The sequence below is a fragment of the Ananas comosus genome, linkage group 1, assembly GCF_001540865.1.
Source record: "Ananas comosus cultivar F153 linkage group 1, ASM154086v1, whole genome shotgun sequence".
Taxonomy (NCBI): domain Eukaryota; kingdom Viridiplantae; phylum Streptophyta; class Magnoliopsida; order Poales; family Bromeliaceae; genus Ananas; species Ananas comosus.
Genome location: NC_033621.1, coordinates 21506690 through 21525421, shown reverse-complemented (window position 1 = coordinate 21525421; position 18732 = coordinate 21506690). Strand labels below are relative to the sequence as shown.

At 33.6% G+C, this 18732-nt stretch overlaps 1 protein-coding gene and 1 long non-coding RNA gene across 3 annotated transcripts; one reads left to right on the top strand and one right to left on the bottom strand.

Moving 5' to 3' along the window:
- Positions 3403-10117, top strand: LOC109714383. Of its 2 annotated transcripts, XR_002217356.1 has the most exons (4): positions 3403-4023; positions 4166-4217; positions 9246-9338; positions 9444-10117. It is a non-coding gene; the product is annotated as an uncharacterized LOC109714383 (long non-coding RNA). The 2 variants fall into 2 exon arrangements; XR_002217353.1 differs by having other exon boundaries at positions 3577-4217.
- On the bottom strand, positions 11494-17227 carry LOC109718918 (probable protein arginine N-methyltransferase 1). The gene is made up of 9 exons (XM_020245401.1): positions 16802-17227; positions 16034-16044; positions 15030-15185; positions 14793-14856; positions 14565-14707; positions 13413-13500; positions 12901-13016; positions 12667-12817; positions 11494-11990 (listed from the first exon to the last, which is right to left on the bottom strand). Exons 1-9 carry the CDS (start codon positions 17079-17081, stop codon positions 11785-11787), a joined length of 1215 nt encoding a protein of 404 aa, XP_020100990.1. The 5' UTR covers positions 17082-17227; the 3' UTR covers positions 11494-11784.

Here is an 18732-nt window from a genome sequence, read left to right as displayed (position 1 = left end):
TGCTTCGCACGCACCGATCAACAGGTCGTTTGATCCATCTCTGCATCTCTGCCTCCACTCAAATTTCTTGATCCCGATCAACAATTGTTTGATCCGAGATCGCCCCCGAATTTTCGTGTTAAAATCTTGTGCGGTTGCTTCAATCCTAGGGTTTCTTGATCCCGATCACGTGTTTGATCCGTGATGACCCTCGAATTTCCGTTTTTACCCCACTGTTTTTCGTGTTCGAATCGTGTTTTTTGGTGCGCCGCTTCATTTCTAGGGTTTGCGATGAGTGTTCTACGGTAGAGTTCTCTTTTAGCGAATTTTATTGCCGAATATGATCGAATTGGTCGTAATTGGATTGCGGATTGTAGCAGCGATTGCCTCAATCTCACCCTTTTCTTGTTTAATTTTTATTGCACATCATCTCTTCAATCTTGTTCTTTAATCATAATTAGGCTTTGCTAGTGGATGAAATATTTATAGAAAATAAAGAGTAAGCACAAAAACATCATGCACATTTTGATTACCTTTTATTTTTGGGTATAAAATGTAATTGATGCTTGAAAAATGAATACTAGAATTCATATTCATATCTGTGGAGAATGCAGGTTGAATCTGTCGTTGTATCTAAATCCAATTCATATCGCTATCTGTTTTTAGCAAATATGGTTGCAAAATTCTATTGAATATCCCAGTTTGCCATTAATTCTTGAAATTTTGTAGGCATGCAAGTTATCAATTCATGTATCAACTGCTAGATGTTTCCGTAAGGCATTTCGACTGGTGCTAATTTGTGGATATAAATGTTGATTCTAATTATACTATCAACGCTAATTTGTTTTGCAATGATTGTGCAAATATCTGCAAATTCTCTCTCTCTCTCTCTCGCTCTCTCTCTCTCTCTCTTTACTGTGAGCATGCATGATGGCTTGTTACTAGGAAATAACAGGACAGATGGTTACTTGAGTTGTGTGTTTCAATCGAATGTACAAACTTTCTTATGATGTTATCCTAGTAGTTTATTGCCATATGCCTGCTTGTGTTCTTATACTTACGATTGCTCATCCATTCTCATTTTGTGTTTGATCATTCAATGTTTGATATGCAACCCATTACATCCACTATCTGCGGTGCATATCTCACAAATAGCTATTTGTGTATTTGTTATCATTAAACTACCTGTCATAATTATTTTAGCTTCTCATGGTGATGGAATACGTGCTATGGTCTATAATGCCACACAATGGTGGTTTTGATAATTTTGAATGAACTGCGCATTGGCATTTCAATGCATTCACTGGCACCAATTTACTGATGTATTGTATGTATTATTTTTCCTCTCATTTTCATTGAATTTTATATCTGTTTTGAAATGCAGTGTTCTTTTGTCGAGCATCGGAACTATAAAATAGTGTACAGGTGCTATTCTTTGCTTTTTTTGTAGTCTCGGTTGACGATGATGAGGTACATCATTCTATTCTCTTTAGCGCACTTCTTGTTGGTATTTTTTCCTATTAATTATCTAACACAATGAACCATGGTCCTCACAAACTTGACAAACTTAAGATGATTCTCTTATCCTAGATTCGTGAACTAGTTTTATTGTGGTTATAGCTGACAGAACTTTATTTGGACATTGAGCATCTAACATATTATAACTTTAGCTATGCCCTGATCTATTTGTGCCATCAGTGACATCAGTGACATTGGTGTATGCTGCTTTTTTATTTAATTAAAAGTCTCTAATAAAAATGAAGTTTTTCTGTGAGATGATTTAGTTGGACTGCAATTGTAAGAAATGCAGCTAGTTATGGAAGGCTGACATGAGTTTTTATAGTTGAACATCTCAGTGTTTTGGATGACATGACCAAGATTCATTAAGTCGCTTACACTAGTGTGCTACTTAGATGTTAACATCCTTCGCTAAGATGCGTGATTGGATTTGACTGTCTTACTCACTATCTGCTCTTATGGTTGTCTGGTTGAAAACTTTTAAGTCAAATAAAAGCTCAAGGGAATGAAAGAGAATATGATTGGGCATCTCTTCATTCTCAACCTATCTAGGTTTAGAACAGCACTTCTCAAAGTGCAAGAATTATTTCCTTACCAAACAAACCTGCGTTAACAATCTTGGAGCAAGCATATTCTCTTTCATATTGCACAACACTCCACAATGCTGTCTTTTTCATGTTTTATAAAAATTACTAGTCTTTCTATGTGCTAATTTTTTTGTAGTATATTTCAGTTTATTTAGTTATAAGATTATATGTTGCACGGGAATAATTAATAAAGAAAGTTAATAAATCTATTGTTTATACGGCATACTGGTGACATGCTTTATAATCCATAAACCATAATATAAATTATGGATCACGTAATTTAATTTTCATAGCTTTTTTGTATTATTTCAGTCATTTTATTCTAGTTAAATCAAAGATAATTTGTAACATATGTTTATATTTCATAAAAGAAATTACTTAATATAGGGTGAATACTCTTTGGTTTAAATTAAGTTATTGAACCAAAATGACCCATTTCAGTTGGTCTGATCGATTTTAAATATAATTTAGTTCAGTTCGCTTTTTGGAGGTTGAAAACTGAAAAAACCAAATAAATTAATTTTTAAATCCAATAGATATATTAATCTCAATCTCTAATTAAATAATTAGAGAATTTCAGCCGAACCGAACTAACTGAATTCTTTTGGCAGTTCGGTTCAATTATTCATTTTAATTCGGTTTTTAAAAAAATCACAAACCAAACATACTGTTGATCACCCCTAATTTGATATGAAAAGTGCGCGAGAAGTTTTAAAATAAGTTTATTTAATGTGAAAATGTTTGTATTTATCAATAGAATATATGAAAGGTCACAAAGGTAAATTTTGATTTACATAAATTATATTTATTTGTAAAGTATATGAAAAAAGTTTAACTTTAGGATTCTCTTAATTATATTTATTAGAGTCTATGAAAAAGTTTAAAGATTATATTTTCTTACTTAATATGCAAATTTAATTTATTGAAGAGGGGGTATATGAAGTGTTTGAAATAAATTTTATAATACTTAAAGTTAATTTTATTAAATTGCCTTTCTTACCAAATAAGAGGTTAGGAAAATTCATCAAACATATTGCTTTCTATTCAGTATAGACAGATTTAGATATAGCTATAAATTGATATATTGATAGGGCATATGAATAGTTTGGCATAAATTTCATAAAACTGTTAATCTAATTTACTAAATTGTCCTTCCTACGAAACAAGAGGTGAGGAAAATCTACCAAACATATTTGCTTTGTAGCGTGTGTGTGTGCGCGCATACATACATGCATAGAGAGAGAGAGAGAGAGAGAGAGAGAGAGAGAGAGAGTACAACTTCTATACTGTCGATAGTACCAAGCGCTTAGTGTTATCGAGTTTTCCGCCGTTAGATCTACCTCTTTGACCATTTTCACTATCATCCTAATCGCATATTTCTTCATCCAAGGACCGAAAACCTAATAGCACCAATGACTTAGTATTATTAATAGTATAATAGCCTAGTTCTATATATATAGAGAGTTCGGCTACTATGCTAGCGATAGTACCAAGCACTTTTTTCATATACTTTACAAAAGTATGAAATTTGATTTCTAGATGCTTCAAGTAGTATAGATCATGTTCAACGGTGTCGATCGTCGATTTGGAGGCTCGATCATCGAAAACAAATCGGTCGCAATGGAATCCGTTTGCCATCGATAGTATTCCAGCTCAATTCTCTCTCTCTATATATATACATACATATATAAAGATTTGGTTGACGGCTTCTCTAGTTGTCAAAGTTAAATTAATTAGTGTTGTATTATAGCTCGCTCTTCTTGTATGATCAAATTGTATGGCAGCTTATTTACAAATAATTGCTATTAGAGTTGCTTTCCTTTTCGTTCTTTTTTTTTTGTTGTTGTTGAAATTCTTAGAATGAGCTTAGAATGAGCTAGCGATTTTGGAGTTCATACATATCTATGTGGAGACCATGGATCGACATTACAGAAATGTGGTGAGTTTCTCGACAACTCCGTTCTTTCGGTCCAAGATCAAACGAAATGCCCTTCTTTTGCCCTTCTATTTTTCATGTTCGGATCTAACCTGATTCCTCTTTCTTTCTAAACTATCTCAAAATCATGTTCAATCTTGATAAGATGCATTTCATGCTGGAGGAGATGGTGATGAATGGCTGCATCTTCGAAACAAGTAAGTCGGACATACTTGCACCAATTCAGCTCATGGACAAAGCTGCTTTGCTCTTTATGGGTGTATCCTTGCTCCTCTCTTTATCGTCAATAATAATAATATGGCTAGGGCTACTATACTCTTATTAGTATAAATTTCTTTATACTTATAAGTTTTCGACGGTTAAATGGAGGTATGTGCTGGTCTCCTAGGGTTGAGTAGGTGGTTGGTAGAATAATATAATCTAATAATAAGTAGAAATGATCAAAATGGTAAATCTAACGACCAAAAATTTATAAGTACAGAAGAGTTTATATTCATAAGAGTATAGTAGCTGGACTCTAATAATATAGCTTTCTTTTTCTTTCATAGCTTTGTTACTACATATTTAGGGTGCGTTTGGTTCAAAGTCGGAATCAACATTGGAATGAGAATGAGTTAAAATCGTAATCGGAATGGCTCATTGTTTTAATCTGTCTGGTTCAACACCTAAATCAGAATCGAAATAAATCATTCTCAGCATCAGAGTTTGGTTCAGGTGGATATCAGAATCGAAATCAAATTAATACCAATTTTATTTTTATAATACATTTTAATTACTTGGAACCATTTTGAATACTTTATTTAAAATATAAATGACCATTTGGAAAAATAATTACTAAAAAGTAAGATAATGATACTGTAAATAAAATAAATTTTAAAATATTTATGCTAGATCCATGCAAATTTGGATTGACAAGATAATTTAAAGTTAAGTTCGCAACTTAAAACATAAAATTTTATAATTTAAATTGAAACTAAAAATTAAATATTAAAAAAATTGCATCAAAATTTTAAATAATGTCAAAAATTTTAAATATATTTTTTAAAAATATTAAAATTTGAAATTGAGTGGATAATTCAAAATATAAAAATAAATTTTTATTTATTTAAATTCAAACTTATTACAATTTCAATTTCAATTTGAATCCATAACATTTAATCTAAATTTTAAATAAAATTTGAATAAAATTTTAAATTTTAAATTAAATTTTAATTTTAATTTTAATTTATAAATTAGATTCAAAATTCTTGATTAAATTTTAATTTTTAATTCAAAGTTCAAATTAAAATTAAAATTTATATATATAATTTTTAAATTTAAACTTATATTTTAATTAAAAAAATAAGATTAAAAAATTAAACTTAATCCAAATAAATATTTATTCTATCTGGATTCAACTTTCAATCTGTCCTATAAGGCCAAATTGAAAAAAGGATAATTGGGAGATTTTCATTTACCCGGAAATCGGAATCAGAATAAGAATCTTACATACCAAATACTTACAAATTGATTCGTCCATTTCGATTTTGATTCTAGAGTTAAAAAGAGGTGAACCAAACATGCCCTTGGTATTGTTAGGCAATCGATGAAGCCTGTGGTGAGATTGAATTACCAACATGGAAACGCTGCATTGTTGTGGGTTCGTAATCCTAGTCATCAACTCATCATCGATTGTATAAATAGTATAATATTTGCGTAATTTATATAATATTGTTTATTTTTTACGCTAAATTATGAATAATATAATATATTATATATATTGTATATTATAATATATTATAAAAATTATACAATGTGAGTATAAACAATGTAGCATTACACTATATGTGTAATATTAACGTATGTAAAAATTGTACTATTAGGAGAGAATATTGCGCTATTTAGATAAATATATTGCACTTTTTTTATAAATTAAATTATATTGTATATTAAATAAAGTGGTAAATTTTTTGAAAATACTAATTGCTAAGTCATAGTTGTATGAACCTTTCGAAAATTTTTATTTCACATAAAATGAAAAAAATATAATATAATTAATAAAATGAAAGAGTGTAATATCTCTTAAATAATACAATAGTTTTTTTGAATTGTGCAATTGCACAATTTATATAATATTATATAATTTTTATATTAAATTATGAATAATATAGTATATTATCTATAATTAGTATATTACATATAATTATACAATGTTGCACAATTTGGAATATAGTTAGTATATTACGAATATTACATATAATAATATAGTATATTATATATAATTAGTATACTTCGGTACTATTTGAAAGAAAATTTTGCACAACGTGGGAGTACATTGTACTATATCATCTTACTAATTATATTTTTTATATCTTAAATAAAAATTTTATTAAGATACATATAATCATAATTAGTTTTTATCATTTTTAAAAAAATTGACACTATTTAATATACATGTAATTTAATTTTTTAAATAATGAATGTAATATATTCATTTGAATGGTATAATATTCTCTTCTAATAGTGCAATATTTATATAAATGATGTAAATATTTATACAAATAGTATAAATATATACTATTTATACACGTAATGCATAATTTTTATAATATATTGTATATATTTATACTATTTTATGTAATATACTATATTATTTGTAATTTAGTGTAAAATTTATGCAACATTAAATAAATTATGCAAATATTACATTATTTATGCAAATATTATTATACTATTTAAAAAAAATGATGTAAAATTTGATAAGCTTCTGCACGATTTAAGTGATCTTCTTTTCTTTTTTTTTATTAATGTGCAAATATTACACTATTTATATAAATATTATTTTAAAAAAATAATGTAAAATTTGAAAAGATTCTGCACTATTTAAGTGATCTTCTTTCTTGTTTTTTAAGTTATTATTTATAGGTTAGACAAAAATTTCATTTCTTAAGAAAAGAATAACCTGCAATAATTACTTGTGAGTTGTATTTTTCAAAGTATTTAATGCGTATATTTTTTATGCATTTTGAAAGAGGAGAAATTTGACCATTGTTTTAAAAAATTGGATCGAAACTGTAAAATTCTCAAAAGTCAATCAATAAATATTTTATGCAAAAAGGCTAATATCATTTTGAAACCACGTTTTGAGAATAAAATCTTTTCGGCAACAAATGCTTTAAACAAAAATAATTTCCAATCAAAATTCTTCTATGCACGATTTTGACGGAATTTTAATTTAAATATACCTTGATAATTCTTCATATTTTTAAATTAAAAATATTAAAATTATCATTATTTAGCCTAAGTTAAGTAATTGTAAAAAATATTAATGAAGTAGTGAAATCATTATAAATTTTTAAAGAGTAAGAATATTAGATTATTATAAATTGAGAGATTTTATTTTCATATTTTTATATTGGCCTTTTTGCATAAAAAATTTACTAATTTTGGGCTTTTGCAAAGTTGGGTCACATTTTCCGATTTTGCAGATTCAGTCCGAATTTTTAGTCACATTTTTCGACTTTGCAGATTCGGTTCGAATTTTTAGCAAACTCATAAAAATACCCTTGTTATTTTTTCTCTCCTCTTTTTTTTTTTTCTCTCGTTCTTTTTTTCTCTCTCCAAAGAAGGCAGCGAAGGCGCAGGCACAGGCGGAAACAGCCCGCCTCGCCTCTGCCCCGCACAGCCTCGCTCTTCTCGCCTCCGACCCTACTGAAGTCATGCCTCGACCCTCCTCCAATAGGGCACGGCGACGTCGAGCCGCAGGCTCTTCTCCTCCGCCGCGACGTCGTCGAAGCTCACTTCCGACGACCTTCGACGACGTCACGGTAGTTGCAATAAAGAGCAAGAGAGAGATGGTGACAAAATATATATATATAAAGAGAAAAAATAAAAGTAAAAAAAAATTCTACAAAAAAGATCAAAAAATATAGAAGAAGAAATAAGATAAAATTGCACTATTAAAATAAAATTACGCTGTTTTAAAAAAATTTGTACTGTTTTAATAAAAGTTGCACTATTTGATTTAAAAATTATATTCTTTTGAAATGACTTTTACACTCTTTAAGCGAATTTTACACTTTTTTTTTCTTTTTCTTTTTTCTCTCTCTTCTTCTTGCTCCGTCACCTGCGCCCTCATCCCCATGCCCATGCCCATGCCCGAACCCATCGGGTTCACCGCGGATGCTGGTCACCCTCCTGCCGTCGCCGCAGCATCTCCACCGTCCGCATCTCCATCCCCTCCCCCACCTCACCATCACTCTCCTCATCCTCCTCTACTCGTCGTCTCCGGCGGCGAAGCTGCGCGTGTCGCTGGGGCTGCGGGCGCGCACTGGCCTCGCAACCACCGCGACGTCGTCGGAGGTGAGCTCGCCGCCTCCGACGACGTCGCGGCGTTCCGACGCGCGGTGGAGGAGAAAAGCCTGCAGCTCGACGTCGTCGTATCCTAGTGGAGGAGGGTCGCGACACGGTTTTAGTAGGGTCGGAGGCGCAAAGGGCGAGGGCAAGGGCGTGCGGGGCAGAGACGAGGCGAGCTGTTTCAATCTCCGCCTTCTTCAGAGAGAGAAAAAAAGAACGAGAGAAAAAAAAAAAAGAGAAAAAATAATAAGGGTATTTTGGTCAGTTTGCTAAAAATTCGAACTGAATCTGCGAAATCAAAAAAGATGACCCAACTTTGCAAAAGCCCAAAATTAGTGAATTTTTTATTAAAAAAGGCCTTTTATATTTTATGAAAATTATTAGTTGGTCTAAATTTTAACCGCCTTTCAGTCAAAACCTTTCTAAATATAATATATATAATATTTTTGAAATTTTACAGCCCTTGAACCACACAGCTCCTTAGTCTCATATGCATAATCAAAGTTTCTCGAGCGTTTTTTACATTTAGCCCCCTGAAAAATTTATATTTTAAAAATAATTCTGTCAAATTTTAATTTACAAAAATGGTTCTGGCCCTGCCACGCAGGCGCCACGTCAGCGCCACGCGGACTGGGCTAGGGCTAGTGTGTTAAGTTGAACACGGTGAACAATTCACCGTGTCTATATACGGTGAATGGTTCATCATGTCTAAATACGGTGAAGCAGTGCTTGTCATATCTCGCATCACTTCATGAGGTAGAGTAGATGAGAATTGTGCGGCATACCATACTTCATATATTTAGCGTTGAGATGATAAATTGGTGGATATAGCAGAGATGGACCATGAGGTAGATCCAGATCCTATACGAGCTATTATTGTTTATATGCAGTGATATTGGAGGATCACCAGGAGGTAGATATTTAGGCCAGTACAGAGGCCACCCCTCGCGTATCAGCCACGTGGTTACGTCGAGAGAGTATTGGTATGATTTTAATATATAATATTTTTTTCTTTAATTTTTATATATACAAAAAAGTTTCGTATAATTTTTATGATAGTGCTTTTATTTCAAGTCGATATCGTGCAGAGATCACATTATACGATTAGACGTGTCCTGTCAGATATTCCAGGAGGTGGAGTATTAGATGCCCTATCACACGTTGCCGATCGGATGGAAGCAGTTTTGGAGACTTTATCTACGCTTCCACACACTGTACATCCACGACCGGCAGACTATGATGGACCATCGACGTCGGGACATGTACCAGTATATAGTCCACCGAGGCATCATCACCGATAGAGGAGCCACCTTATGTTATGGACACGGTATCAACACCAGTATCAGAGGATCCACGATCCACCTCGGCCAGTTGATATTGTTTATCATAAGCGCCGACGACAGATGCACTCTCTCCATACAGATCAACCCTCCTCTTCAGCTTCTTCTGCTATAATTGAGCACGAGATCGGACGAGTGATTGAGACGCAGGACACTCAGCAGGTTATTGAGGGTAGTCGAAGGTGTTAGAGCCTTTTGATGAGCATGATGTTGATCGTGATCACGGACGTGGTAGACGACGTGGTTGATGAGCATGATGTTGATCGTGATCACGGACATGATATTATATTTCTATATTATTAAAAAACATGTTTTAATTTTTGATATTCTGTTGTGATGATCTGGTATTGATACTTTATTGATATTCTGTTGGATTTGTTGTTGTATTGTTAATGTTGAATTACTTGTATTGTTGTATTGAATTTATTGTTATATTGTGATATTGGATTCTGTTGTTGTATTGTTAATGTTGAATTACTTGTATTGTTGTATTGAATTTATTGTTATATTGTTATATTGTGATATTGAATTTATTGTTATATTGTGATATTGTATTGTTTTCTAAGTGCTGGTAGTACTACTGAATACGATGAATGGTTCACCGTGTCTAGGCACGCTGAATCATTCACCGTGTTTAAGACACAGTGAATTCCCCATATTTAAGACACGATGAATGGTTCCCACGGGCTCTCTCCCTCTGGCTTAGACTTACTGCAAGTCCAAGCCAAGTCGAAGTCGCGTGTATAACACATTGGACACGGTAAACTGTTCACCGTGCTCAAACACGGTGAACCATCGTATTCAACTTAACATACTGACCCCAGCGTTGCCTACGTGGCTCTGACATGACGCCTGCGTGACAGGGCAGGACTATTTTTGTAAATTAAAATTTGACAGGACTATTTTTAAAATAAAAATTTTCCTGGGGACTAAATGCAGAAAAAGCCCAAGTTTCTTTTTCCCTCTCTTTTAGTGACAAAGCAATATAAATAGATTTATTTTTGACAGGAAAAAAACAATCAGATTAATTTAATCTGATCAACATAAATTAAAAAAAAAAAAATCAAATTAGAACTACACTGAAAAATAATTTTCAGCTCTCGCTATATAGCCAGTTCTAAGAGTATTTCCTATTCTAAATCCATGATTTGGTTCCTCGTAGTAGCGGGAATAATTTAGAATGTTAATGAAGCAAACAGGCACCGAAGTGATCACAGCTAAGTTTAAAATACACAGGTTTTGACTAATTTTAAGTTTTTATATAAAGATGAAAGCTGAAATAATGTGATTATTTTTGGAATGGGCCACATACTAAAGAATGCCTAGTAAAATATTGAGAATATTGAAATAAAAAAGAAGGATAATAACCAGGAAGAATTCGCCACTAATGTGATTATTTTAATATTTCCACCTTCCCTGTTTATTTCCAAAAAAAGGGCATACAGGTGAGGAGAGGGATTTTACCAAATATTTCTCATACTGTGCATAGTGATAAACTAAGCTTTATTTTTTTCAAAATTAGATGAAAAAAACTCCAGAGAAAAATTGCACTGTTCATCTCCCTTTGCATGGAGAATGAGTGCCCTAACCCTAGATTATTCAATTTCCCGCGAGAGGAATATAGTAAAACAATTCTTCAGCTTTTTCTTCGGATAACGTATCAGATCATAATCTTTAGCTAGTTTAACCAAATACAAAGTAAAAAAGAAAAAAACTTGAATTAATGTTCTTGTGATACCACAATCAATCATAATGTAGATTCCCAAGATCACAAATGCTCTGTAGCTCCAATTTCTGCTTGCTTCTATGAATATTCACCCATTTTAAGTTTCAATTGATAAAATGGTATTTTCACAAGCTATCATGGAAATATTTCTAAAACATAACAAGCTACAGCATATAGATTGAAGAAGGGGAAACAAGCATTACAATCAGTGTGATTCAAACATTGAAGCACCTTTTTGGGGCCAAACAATAAATACCATCCAAAGTGCAAAAAGTTAAGTTGGAATGAATGCATTAACCAAGAAAGCACGGTATAATAATCGCAATCTACCTTTTTTTAAGGCAGGAAAGTGTACCTGATCAGTCACCGCATTTTATAATACTGAGTTCTTGAGACCTGGCAATGCTGCCCATTTAGGGAGTATTTGAGCATTATCTCCACGTCGCGAGGATTCTTCTTGTTGGGCTCGACGGTCATGCTCCCAATCAATGCTTCTCCCTTGCAGATGGGTAGAACATCCTCAAGGTAGAGAACAGTTTGCTTCCAATGAGTAGTCTTCGACCTCGGCCCTGTTGTAAAAAGAATAACCAATTTCGTCAAATTCCAAGCAAGGATTCTAATACAATGCTTCAGAAAAATATTCCAATTGATGCAAGGTTATAGTAATAAATAAGCTTTGGATCGAATTTGATTCCCATGAGATCAAGTACCATGAAGAATCACAAGTTGAATAATAGGGGGGCTATATTTCAAAAGAGATCCACTTGTTTCTCAATTTTTACTACTTTGAAATCAGTATTCTATTTTGTGGATCAAAATGCCCTTGGCTGAAGTCCCTGAAGCATTCATTTATCATAACGGAGGGCCAGAGGCAATTTCAGAAGATAAAGGAGTCCAGATACCACCCCCCAAAAAAAAGATACAAAATTGCAAAACTAAACAAAGAGTGAATGAATTAGTCCTATAAAAAAGATACGAATTATGAATACAAGCAAATGAGACCTACGGAAGATCAGTCCATTGAATCTAAGCTAGAAATGCAAAGGAGCGATATCATATCATAAAACATGAATATGTAACTATATATATTGTGATCAAACTGTTAGTGTTCAATATGCATGTCTAATGATTCAAGCCTTCATGCAAGATAGAAGTCCTCGAAATAGAATATACAACAGCTAGTCATAAGAGCTTTTTAAGATAAAAAGAGGTTTAACCATCGACAAAGAATGGGTTGTTAAGAACCTGTTGAGAACCCCATCAACTTATGGCATTTGGTGAAAGAGACATCGAAGTATGCCACAAGAGCGTGGATATAATCATTTTGCTCAGCCACAAGCTTAAATGGTGCGGTGAAAGAGGCATCGCCAGGAGCCATTCTCGAAATATCCATTGTCTATAAATTTTTCAAAAAAAGCTAGCATTAATTATAACAAAAGGAATAAATGAAGGAAAAATAAAGGAAGATAGTTGATTCACCTTAAGAAGTTGACAGTTGGTGACTATTTGATTCTGGTCTACAGTATCTACAAGTGGTTCCATCACGGCTTGTTTTCTGATGCAGCTCATGTCGAAGCCATATACACTATTCCAGACTACAAAGAGATGAATAATGTTGTCAACAACAATGTGGAGCACAACGACATAGGAACTTAGGGCCTGTTTGGCCTGGCTAAAGCTACTATAGGACTGCTGCTCAAGTAGAGCTGTTTGTAGAAACACCGACAGCTTTCCACTGTGGACAACCTGTCAGAAGCTTCATATTGGCTCTTCTGTTTTTGGAGCTTAGAATCTCATTTAAGCTTCACGTCACAGCAAAAGCTGCAGGTTTTTTTATTTGTCAAATGCTTAACTACTACTCCGAATAGGGAAATTATTACACAACTCAGGTTAAACAAGTATCTAATAGGTTCTTCGGCAATAGCAAGGCGGGAGAAATAATGTCACCGTCCCCAGAAATGAGAGGAAAAATGAGTGACCAATATGCTTACACTCAATTTTGTCTTCTTTGTATTCAGCATCCTCAATTGCAGTTAGATATAGGGAAGCTTTGTCTGGTAAGACAACTCCGCCATTAACCTACAAGAGAAAAAGAAAAAGAAATGTTATTTTCTTCAGAGCCAGAAACAAAGCGGACTCAAATTGCATTCAGGACTCACGCAAGACCAATATGAACCCACAAGACACCAAGTCAATACTGGAGCAGATCAATACAATTAAAAGAGCTCGAAATTCCGATTCCTATAACTAGAAAAAAGAGAACTAAAAATTGGCATGTTGTATACATCACTTCATAAAATGTGTAGTCCTTGGTCTCATATTACGACTTAATGTGCACTTGGTGCATAATAATTTACTATACCAGAAAACAGGTGATATTAATCAATTTTCAATCAACCTTTTACGGTTCTATTTTACAATCTATTTTTAAATATAAATAAGTTATATATGGTCATCAAAATACATACAAAAACACAGACATCACTATCTATTTATGGTAAAAAGGTGGTTTCAATCATTAAAGTAAACTTCAAAGCATAATTGAGCTCTATCATGCAGGGCGGCTAGAGAAGTACATGGACCAAGGATTTAAGTGCCGTGGCATGGGGTCGTGCCGGTAACTTGCCGGCACCGTGCCGATGAGTGCCGGACACAAAATATATGTGTGCCGACACGTAATAGCATGAAATATTTATTTTCTTTAGCAACAAAATATACCAATTATTTATTATATATTTTTATCAAATCTTTTGAACTTTATTGAGAAAATTACCTACTAATTTCAAGAATAAAGGGTTTTGAGTTGTGCCATTGGCACAGGGGCCGTACTGTGCCGATATCTTGCTAGCACGATACGGCACGATGGATACAGCTTGTGCCGATGGGCACTTTAATCCTTGATATGGACCTCTTTGAACATATCTACCTCATTTTACTCTAATGGTTGATTTCTTCTAGTATATCCTCTGTAGCGTAATCATGACATAAAAAAATAGCAGTATAGCACACCTGATTCTTTCCTATTTATAAATGTAAATATTAGCTGGTTAAATCTTCTAAACAATACAATGGAGAGACAACAAATAGCAGTATAGCACTAGACAAGGAATTCCTATGTAGATGTATCATGAAGAATAACTTACAAGCCATTTATCGCGTGCATACAGAACTGTGTTCAACATATTCTCAAACAGCAGGAAATAGCCCATCCACTCGGAGATGATCACATCTACATGCGCGACCGGAAGGTCGATCTCTTCAACCTTTCCTTTCAGAACCGTTATGACTGCACAACAGACAAAACACTTATTGCAAAAGAATTCGACGGTACTTTAACATTATCCTGTGAGAGATAAAGGGTATGTAATCACCATTAGAAAACCCATTTGCTTGAACAATCTCCTTTGCCATGTCAGCCATTTGAGAGCACTCTATCTGTAGATCAGTATTAAGCTCACTGATTAGATCTACTTCAAAGTAAGATGAACAAATTATTTATATAAAATATATGAGTTGAAGATCTAGAGAGCATATCATAACTTAGGAGACAGAATGGAAAAAACTCTGCAGTTCAGAACCAAAAGGAAAAAAAAACAAAAGAGACCTACCGCATAAACATGTTTTGCTCCAGCTTTTGCACAAAAAAGAGAGAGGATTCCCGTCCCTGCACCTACGTCAAGGACCACCTTGTTCTTGAATAGAAAGCTATTCTGGTAGATGACATTTTGATATGTCTTTGTTCTAACAACATCTTTCAACATTTCCTGCAAGGTGGAGACAATACGCAAGAATTTTTGGGATATAAATTCAGAGTTTTCTGATTAAAAAACTTATGGAAAAAAAAAAAACCCTCAACAACATTCTCAGAAGTTATCGTAAAGATCTGGTTTGAGACTTTGATGAAAGACAATTCAAAGGCTTGCTGAATTTGGCTTCCTAGATGACAGATCTATGAAGCAAATAATACCACATGACAGTGCAAAGTCATCAAACACCTATATTCAGATTGGAAAGAAAAAGCTTATTTTCTCACAAACTGTAATTCAGACTATATAGAGAGATCCTGCAAGAACATAGAAAAGCAAGCAAGCTAACTTATGAGAAAAAGCAAGCATGCATGCACAAGAGGCCAATGGGAACACAAGTAGAGACTGCAATTTTAAGGATCATATAGAGTTATACAACCTCCTATTATCAGATGCGCGAGATGTTTGACAAGAAAAGGACCAAGAGAGCAAACTATCATCCAATGAGCAAATAAGAGCATGCATAGCCAGTTGGGAAAATCCAGTTAATTTACACATCCATGTGAACTAAAACTTTTAACAAGCAATACAGAAGACAAAAGAAAAGGCGAAACGAGGAAACAAGAAAAAGCATCTTCATAACTGTACAGCTAATCCATCATGATCTCCTAAAAATGCTTAACTGATCCTAATTCCAATAAACCTGGATCACGTTTCATCACCAAGCTTTGCACCAATTAGCTGAGACAAGATAAGAAACATTGACTTCCTGGTCATGTTTAACACTCCATGGAGGTTCCATGGAGGTTCACTATTTACCAACCATAACTACCAGCTACATCTCCTGAAAGTTGATAGGAACTTACTTCATGAATGCCTGCAAATAAAAAAGAAACAAGCATGTAAGATTGCTTAATAATATAACCACATGAAAAACCATTAATTTAACATGCTAATGAGAACTAGATGATAGAGGCAAATTACATGACCATTAGCAACAAATTTATAAAAAGAAAAGGAGACTTCGCCAAGAAGATCAAAAAAGGGGTGTGCAAAAGTCACAGACAGTTACTTCCATTCCAATTCAAAATAAACAAAAAACTAATGCACACCCAAACTACATAAAGGAGATTTCCACATCTTATACACAATTATCCAACAAAAACACATTAGCACCATACCAACAAACAATAACATCTTGATAAACAACTAAATTAGCTCATTCATAACAAAATCCAAAACCAAAGAACTCAATGCAAAGGTTACGCATCCTATATAAGAATAAGGCCCGGTACACAAGCAAAACACCACAAAAGTGGCCAAGAATGATTTTTTAAGCATGGCATCTCTAGACGAGAGATAAAACACAACATAAACAACTCTACCGAAGGAGAATGCGAGCTTAAATCATAATGAAGGAGAACTCAATGCAAAGGCTATGCATCACATATCATATCATATAAGAATAAGGCGTGATGCACAAGCACAACACCACAAAGTGCCCAAGATCGAATCTTTAAGCATGGCCATGACTAGACGAGCGATAAAAACACAACATAAGCAATTATAACGAAGGGGAAATGAGATTACACACAACACGAAGAGCTCTACCGAGCTAAACGACGAGCACATACCGAAGTGGGAGTAGGAGTCGAAGTAGTAGTCGGCGCTGGTCTTGTCGCCGCCGATTAGCGCCGGGTACTCGGACGAGTCCTCCAAGTTGGAGCTCCCCGTCCTCTCGTCCATGGCCTCCTCCGCCACCTCCGTCTCCGCCTCCGTCGCCGCCGCCTCGGCTCCGGCGATGCTCATCGTCGTCGTCGTCGTCGCCTCCTCCTCCTCCGGCGGCCCGTTGCTCGAGCTGCTCTTCTGGGAGAGCGACGCGGGGCTCTTGTTCCCGCCCTTTCGCCTCCCCATTATCGGGTGATCTCGCGCGGGGATTCGGGGGCGGAGATGAGGGTTTCTAGGGTTTTTGGGAGCGGAGGGATTAGGGTTTATGTGCGGAGCGAGAAAGAGAGGAGCTGAGGAGAGCTATAAAAGGGGGAAGAGAGAGGGATTAGGGCGCGGAGTTTGATTAATAATTAGGAATTACGTAAGACGCCGAATTTAGACATTTGTGTTAATTGCACACTCAAAACTTTTTTCATTGTTTCCCCAGTTACCCCACTACGCTATTAATAATATCAAATTATTAATAATGTTATTAAATTTTACAATAAAAATAATATTACTCTCATATAGAGTTGAGTGGCTTGTGTTATTGACAGCGATGGTATGAATTTATATCATAAATTTTATACAGCTAAAATTTATTTCTTAGTCTTATTAATTTTTTTAACTAAAAAATAGTTCTAAATCTTTGATTCTAAGATATAAGATGTACATCCATATAAAGACATGGTTGGCTGTCCGTAAGTGATCGAAGTGAAAAAAAAAAAAAAAGTCACTCTTTAAAAATTAACTTTTATAAAAGTCACTTTTAAGTCCAAGTATTTGATTTCAAAAAAAATAAAAGAAAAAAAATACATGACTTCTATTTTTAGTTCTATATTAAAAAAAATAAGAAAATAAAATAATTTTTTTAAGATAGGGAGTTTTTTTTTTAGACGGTACGGAATAAGGTACGTCTATTTTTTTGCTTTTTTTAAAAAAAATATGTTGGTTTTTTTGTTAAGATATGATGAAGTTTTTTATTTTTTATTTTTCATTTTTGTAGATAGTATAGAAAAATATTTTTCGATAAGTTGCGTTAAGTTGCGTAGAGCAGACGATTCACTTTCAACAACTTCAAGTCAAAAAGTGAATTTTAGTTATAATCTACTTTATGATTCACTTTTCAAAAATCACTTACATATTTATTTTTATAATCTAAATAACCAAATTATTTTACGGCAACCAAACATGCCCTAAAGAGGAGTGTTGGAACTGATTTAATTCACAGTTAAAAACTATATTCACATATCTTAGTAATGCATGCGAAGTGGTAAGGTTATTCTTTAACAAGAGAAATTTTACTAATTTTTTTTCTACAAATGATTTCTGAGGGATGAGTGGGTCTAAAATTAATCCTGGTGTAGAATTACTTTCATCAAATGCTGTATTTCCAATTAGTTCCAATTTTGGTTGTAAATCAAAATGCGGAATATGAGTCTTTATCTATAAACCCAACTATATATAATATTTAACTATAACTACAACAAACCAACTATATATATATATACATATATATATTCTTTTACTTGCACGCATTTGCATCAAAATTATAAGTACAAAGGCAGATAACAATACAACCCATTACAGGAAAAAAGAAAAAAAAAAAAAAAGAAAGAAGAAGAGAAAGAAAAACAAAAAACACTCCATCTGCAACTAACGCATTCATATATCCACGCACCCTGCAATCTCTACCACCTAATACAGTGCACCATTTTTTCTACTAAAAAAAGTTAAGAGGGCTTAATCAAAAGTACCAGATAAATAGAGGATCAATGAATTTACAACGCACAGATAACACATATATGCCAGGGCATGCTATAATTTTTATTCTAACAATAATGGATGTTGAGGACTA